The sequence below is a fragment of the Camelina sativa genome, chromosome 2, assembly GCF_030686135.1.
Source record: "Camelina sativa cultivar CO46 ecotype springtype chromosome 2, ASM3068613v1".
Classification (NCBI taxonomy): domain Eukaryota; kingdom Viridiplantae; phylum Streptophyta; class Magnoliopsida; order Brassicales; family Brassicaceae; genus Camelina; species Camelina sativa.
Window position 1 is genome coordinate 20361201 of NC_141881.1, and position 6378 is coordinate 20367578.

The following is a 6378-nucleotide window of genomic DNA, read 5'->3' on the forward strand; positions in this document are numbered from 1 at the left end:
CGTCCATCAACTTGTAAATCTATCAGTATTTCTCTTAAACTTCTTGTAATCTCTTCTAATTTAACGAGAAATTTTTAGGAAAAAAAAGAAAAACAGACATAACAACTAAACAAAAGAAAATCACGAACGGATGTTTCTATTTCTTGTCATCCAAAGAACGAGGCTTCTCTCATTCTCTCTAATCGTACTTCACGGGAAAATATATAACACCCAAATCATGTTTCATGCCAGCCACATTAAGCACGCAATTTTTTCATCATATATATATATAAAACACTATAGGTTATATATTAGTATTACACTGAATCTGTGAATGAATTAAGCTACGATTTTTAAAACATTAAAAAATACACTGTTTACCGGAAAATTGAATTTTTAGGAAGGTTTTAAGTTTCACTTGGTGAACACGTTGCAAAAAAATTTCCCATTATTTTTTGTTTCTTTGTGACATCAACTTTTTAACGTTAATATCTATTTTGTTTTTTTGTTTTTTTGTTTGTCGATTCATAGATATTCGGTGACGTCATCATGAAACCTTACTAATACATAACCAACTTCGTCTCTTCATCTCTACTAACAATTACCAAAACAGAAAAAAACAAAAGCACACAAATTTTCAAATCTTTTCTTCTCTCTTCTCGCTCGTTCTCTCTCTGTTCCTTCTTAGATCCCTCTCTGTTTCCTTCCGTTTTAGTCTTTTTTCGAAATCTGAAGATCTCTCCTTGTATCGAAAAAAATGGGTGAGAACGCCATCTCAGGTTCGTTTTTCGAAACCTTTCTTTTGTTCTTGATCTGACGCTCTCGAGTGATCTTTAACAAGCTGGATTCGAATTGGGTTTTTCGTTTTAATGGAATTAAGTATCTGGGTTTATTGTTTATGCCTTAAAGCTTTGTTCTTTGATCATATATCTTCTTGGGTTTTTGTTCTATAGATCTCTCTCTCTGTTCATCTTGTGTTATATGTTTGATTGACAAAAAACAAGGAACTTTTTTTTAAGTTGTTTGAATTCGAATTTTTGATTTGCATGTCTTTGTCTTCTGGTAATAGGGAATCTCAAGAATCTAACGATTGATACAAAAGATTCAGAAACTCTTGTGGTTTGTTTTGGTGAGATGTTGATTGATTTTGTTCCAACGGTGGGAGGTGTTTCACTGGCTGAAGCACCAGCTTTCAAGAAAGCTCCTGGAGGAGCTCCTGCTAATGTAGCTGTTGGTGTCTCTAGACTTGGTGGCTCTTCTGCTTTCATTGGAAAGGTTTGACTCATATAATAGTTTGATCTTCAGTCATAGGGCTCTTGTTTTTGGAACCAATCTTAGTTTTTGATCTTGTTTGGAAAAAATTTAGGTTGGTGATGATGAGTTTGGAAGAATGTTAGCTGATATTCTTAGGCTGAACAATGTTGACAACTCTGGAATGAGATTTGATCACAATGCACGGACAGCTCTCGCCTTTGTCACGTTAAGAGCTGATGGAGAGAGGGAGTTTTTGTTCTTCAGGCACCCTAGTGCTGATATGCTTCTCTTGGAATCTGAACTTGACAAGAACCTAATCCAAAAGGTAAGATTAGATCTTTTAGTTACTTGGAACCACATTTTGGAATGAGAGACTTAAGTCCACTGGTTTGTTTTGTTTGATTACAGGCCAAGATCTTTCATTATGGTTCCATCAGTTTGATTGAGGAGCCTTGCCGTTCCACTCAGCTTGCAGCTATGAAAATCGCTAAAGCTTCAGGGAGTCTCTTGTCTTATGATCCGAATTTGAGATTGCCGTTGTGGCCATCAGAAGACGCTGCAAGGAAAGAGATCATGAGTATTTGGAACTTTGCAGATGTGATAAAGGTATCTATGATATTTTTTACTCCCAAGTTAAGGTAGAAGATCAGATCATCATCCCTAGTAGTACTTGAACTGACACAAGTTTTTGTCTGAGAGTTTCTCAGATTAGTGAGGACGAGATCACATTCCTGACTGGTGGAGATGATCCTTATGATGATGATGTGGTGTTGCAAAAGCTCTTTCATCCCAATCTCAAGCTTCTCGTTGTTTCAGAAGGACCTAATGGCTGTAGATACTACACTCAGGTTTGCTTTCTCTTTTTTCTAAAACTTCTTCTTCTATATCAATGGATATCAGATTACTTATTCTTGTAGCTGTATATTTTCTTGTAGGAGTTTAAAGGTAGAGTTAGTGGAGTAAAGGTGAAGCCGGTGGACACAACAGGTGCAGGAGATGCATTCGTGAGCGGTCTATTGAACAGCTTAGCTTCTGATCTCACTATTCTCAAGGTGCTTTACTTACTTACTCACCTTCTGTGGCTTTTAAGCTAGACTGAATCCGAACCATTGGTGTTAAACTATGTGAAATTTTGCAGGATGAGAAGAAACTAAGAGAGGCACTTCTATTTGCAAACGCTTGTGGAGCCATTACAGTAACAGAGAGAGGAGCGATTCCAGCTATGCCTAGCATGGATGCTGTTCAAAACCTCCTATCATCTTCTTCTTCTCCTTCTCCTCGCTCCTAAAATGCTTCACGAGTCTCTCTCTCTTTTGAGTGTATCAATTCATTACCTTTTTACTGTATTTTTGTTGGTTTAAATCTTTTTCCCCAGTTTGTAGGAACTCAAAAATGTTGTGTGTGTGTTTTTAGTTTGTTGATCTCCCGGAGTTTTAGTATTGGGGTGGTTTGGTTTTATGTTCAAGTTAGGTTTCTACAAGACTCTACAACTACATATAAGGAACAACAACTATTTCTCATTTTGTAAACTGCTTGCCGTTTTTATTGAATCAAGGACGACACACACTCTTTGACGCAAACCGACAGGTCTCGTGAACCATTAATTTAATTGTTAGTAAAAAATAACCGGTTTACGGTTTACGAGGAGGTTCACCACAGGTTCCTCCTCAACGTGAGTAGCACGTGATACCTTTTTGAAGTCAAACTTAATTGGGAAATGGGTATAACCGACATTTCACAATATTGACGGCGTTGAGAAAGGGACGTTAAGTCTGTAGTGAAAGTTTAACGAACTTTAAACTTTTTCGTTTTCGCCGTCAAAATTAAAAATCAGGGGGACGATTCTCACGTTCTCCATCACTTCCCCTCGATCCAAACCAGAGTGAGGAGGAGTTGGAACTACACGCAAATCACGTCAAACTGTAATGTGAGATTTTGAAATCGAGGAAGAAGACGACGAAATCGGAGCATCTGATTTTTGGAAGTTTGAGAGAAGAACAGATGATGGCTTCGGATCCAAAACTGAAGGCTGAGATCGGACCTGATGGTCTTGCTAGAGAAGCTCCTGTTATTGCTTACACAGAGAAGGTACAAAATCACTCTCTCGATTCGTTTGATGTATGTATCTTCGTGTGATTCGCTGTTGTTTTACTGAACGCCATTTGATGATTTTTTTTTGTTCTGAATCAGATAATCGCGGAAGAGCAAGTTCAGTTGAGGAAGTAAGTACTTGTTTTGTTTCTGATTCTGGGATTTTGTTTGATGCTTTAGGAATGTGAATGTAGTTGTTTCGTTTGTTGGGAAGAAGGATGATAATTGAGTATATCTATGTTTCATCATCTTGGTAGATACATTGAGGAGAACTATACAAAGATTAGGGATGTAGAAAGGGAATTCGGAAACCTTACTATGGAAATGAAACTCACTGCTGGACCTAAGAAAGCAGGTTTGGGCTAGTTCATTGCTTTTTCATCAATTTGATGACATTGTTTTGTTAGATGGAACAGTCTTGTTGATTTAACTTTCTTGTTTTCTTTTATTGTCAATACTCAAAGCAATGGAACACTTGAGAAAGAAAATTGAAATCGCAACTGAAAAAATCCATGTTGCTAAGTTGAAAGAAGAAGAAGCACGAAAGGTTTATCTCTCTTTCTTGATTTATGTAGCTAAGCGTTTTCTCCTGTCATGTTTTTTTTCTGACTTCTCACATTGCACGTAGAGTTAGTTATCGGTTGATGTGAACATTTTCTATTGCCTGTTTTTTGCCCCATTAGCAGAATAAGTCATATCAATGGACATTTCAGATATCATGGTCTCATAATTATACCTTTAAAGATAGCTGAGTAGATGAACTTTTGCTTAAGTTTCCTTCTGAAGAAGTTCTTCTACGTTGTTGTTTTTTACTTGCCAATGCTGGAGTATCCTGTTTCATGTCATGCTGTGATATATAGGAATTCAACTCTTCTTCAGATTGTTTAACCCGACCTTTGAGGTCTAGAGATTGTTAATTTAACCTCTTTCTCTTTTTAGGCATTTGAAGCAGCATCAAAAGTTGTGAAGGATGAAGAAGCAGCAAAACAGAGTCTTTGTGAAGATTTAAACCGTCTGGTATATATATTTTCTGAAAAACTGATAACGAGAATTAATTTCTTCTCTTTTGAGAAACATTCGAGTTACTGTCTTTTGTAAATTGTATATGTAGGTACAAGAAAGCAGCAATACGCAGTACGCCAGACTTGAGGAATTGAAAAGGAGACTAGAAGCGCTGAATCCAAATAGATCATCTACTTCTGTTCAGCAAGTAAACAATCTCTCCTTCTAGTTCACATTCAATTTGTCTCTGGTAACACAACTTAGTCTTAACTGTAGAGACACCAGATAATTCCTGCATCAGTATGTTGTTAACCACAGTAGATACTTTGCAACTGTTACATGAGGAAACAAATCTAGTTGCTTGGCAATCAGTGGATACTTGAAAGATGTTATATATATTTCTGATTGTGTTCCATTTATAGGTCCAAGAACCAGAGACTAAATCTGTAGTAGACAGCTCACCAGCACCCAGTGGTAATCAGACACACCCGGAAAAACCAGAAAATAACCAGGGGAAGGAGGAAGAAGGTAAAGAACATGGACAGAGGCCAGCAACAGCGGAAGGAGAATCAAAATCGAAAAAGAAACCACAGATTCAAGGAAGGGGAAGAGGAATTGGAATCATGAACAAAGGGAGAGGAGGTTGGACAGGTGCTGGATTCGATGTGGATGGTAGAAATTAAGATACATAGATCTATAATACATTCGAAAGCCGCCTTTTCCAGTCAGAATTACATGTCATATATTGTTTACCAGGTACGTTACATTCATCTGATAGTATTGATAGACCTATCCACAGAAACAGAGAACTCTCGTAGCAAATATACTTGTGTTGATGGAATGAAAAACCATTCAATCATATTTGGGTTTTCATTTATCGTTTCTTGAGTTTAGGTCTCTAATTTTGTACAACTGGCTTGATGTAACGATCCGAGAACGGTTAAGAGTTTTATATTGTATAAGATGTTGCCATGATTGGTAGTAATGGTGTGGAGGACAAGCTTCATATGTCTACATACATATTCGATTTTGAATGGGATCTCCTGAATTTTAACTGAAACTGATGGTGGTAGGTAAAGGAGTTTTGTATAAATGAAAGGTCAAAAGAGTAACAGTGAATCTTCTTTAAATGCTTCTTCTCTTCTCTGCTCTGTGTGTGTGTCAATCAAAATAATGAATTATAGAAACAAGTGAACCTGTGACCGATCTGCGTCAGGGTAGTCCACAAGTGGGATCCAGTTTTGACGTCACTTGAAATTTGGTTGTATTAACAAGTTTTTTGTTTTGTAGTAAAATGTTGAATGTATATGCTTGGAACCAAAATATTCGGATCCGAGATATTATCTATTGTGGTTCGAATATAGGATATATTGAATTTCTGGATTTGGATTTGTTTAATGATTTATATATCATATTCGGATAAGGTGTAGCAACCTTTTGATATATAATTTACAACATATATTGTACTATAAGATACCTCAAAAATAAATTTAAAGTTTTATTTATGAAAAGGTTGGATGTTCTTTTTAAATGCATTTAACTTTACGTTCTAATTTCCTTTCGTTAAAATCAAATTTTCAAATACTTTCAGTTGTAAAATTATATAATATATTATTTTAATACAATTGTTAAAAGATTTGGGACCAGATATCCTGAATTTTTGGGAGTCTTCAAAATATGTAGTAGTAGTATCAACAAGATTTTTTTTTTCTTTTTCTTTTTTTTTCTCCTAGTTATGAAATCTCAAAAGTGTCATTTTCGCCTTGAATGCCCTAGTGTTGTCTTAGCATAATAATAATTCAATATGCAGTAAAGGTTACATTTATAATGTCTGATCTTTTCTCTAACTACCCCCTCCTTATAATCCCATATGCATATATGCTGTTTAATGTTTTTCTTTTTTGTCTTTACTTATATATACTATAATATATTATATACTAGTAGTATTCCGTGCACGGGCAAAATATTTTTTCATCAGCTAGAAAATTTATACGTGTATATTTTAAAAACTAATCAAAATATTTTTCACAATGTTAAATCCAAATATCATAT

At 35.7% G+C, this 6378-nt stretch overlaps 2 protein-coding genes across 2 annotated transcripts; both read left to right on the forward strand.

Annotated features, from left to right (window-relative positions):
* Nucleotides 1-298: 298 nt before the first annotated feature.
* Nucleotides 299-2762, forward strand: LOC104726718 (putative fructokinase-7). The gene is made up of 7 exons (XM_010445651.3): nt 299-758; nt 1049-1254; nt 1346-1558; nt 1642-1839; nt 1941-2081; nt 2169-2285; nt 2372-2762. Exons 1-7 carry the CDS (start codon nt 737-739, stop codon nt 2519-2521), a joined length of 1047 nt encoding a protein of 348 aa, XP_010443953.1. The 5' UTR covers nt 299-736; the 3' UTR covers nt 2522-2762.
* A 258-nt stretch (nt 2763-3020) lies between these two features.
* Nucleotides 3021-5311, forward strand: LOC104726727 (uncharacterized). The gene is made up of 7 exons (XM_010445661.3): nt 3021-3321; nt 3424-3455; nt 3582-3679; nt 3789-3871; nt 4264-4341; nt 4436-4534; nt 4749-5311. The coding sequence occupies exons 1-7, from the start codon at nt 3235-3237 to the stop codon at nt 5007-5009; spliced, it is 738 nt and encodes a 245-aa protein (XP_010443963.1). The 5' UTR covers nt 3021-3234; the 3' UTR covers nt 5010-5311.
* The last annotated feature ends 1067 nt before the right edge of the window (nt 5312-6378 follow it).

What these genes read in the sequence shown, in the direction of transcription:
- LOC104726718 (XM_010445651.3), top strand. Translation starts at nt 737, where the DNA reads ATGGGTGAGAACGCCATCTCAG. An exon ending in GGGTGAGAACGCCATCTCAG is followed by an intron (nt 759 to 1,048) that starts GTTCGTTTTTCG and finishes TTCTGGTAATAG; the next exon opens with GGAATCTCAAGAATCTAACG. An exon ending in GCTGTAGATACTACACTCAG is followed by an intron (nt 2,082 to 2,168) that starts GTTTGCTTTCTC and finishes ATTTTCTTGTAG; the next exon opens with GAGTTTAAAGGTAGAGTTAG.
- LOC104726727 (XM_010445661.3), top strand. Translation starts at nt 3,235, where the DNA reads ATGATGGCTTCGGATCCAAAACTGAAGGCTGAGATCGGACCTGATGGT. An exon ending in TTATTGCTTACACAGAGAAG is followed by an intron (nt 3,322 to 3,423) that starts GTACAAAATCAC and finishes GTTCTGAATCAG; the next exon opens with ATAATCGCGGAAGAGCAAGT. An exon ending in CATCTACTTCTGTTCAGCAA is followed by an intron (nt 4,535 to 4,748) that starts GTAAACAATCTC and finishes TTCCATTTATAG; the next exon opens with GTCCAAGAACCAGAGACTAA.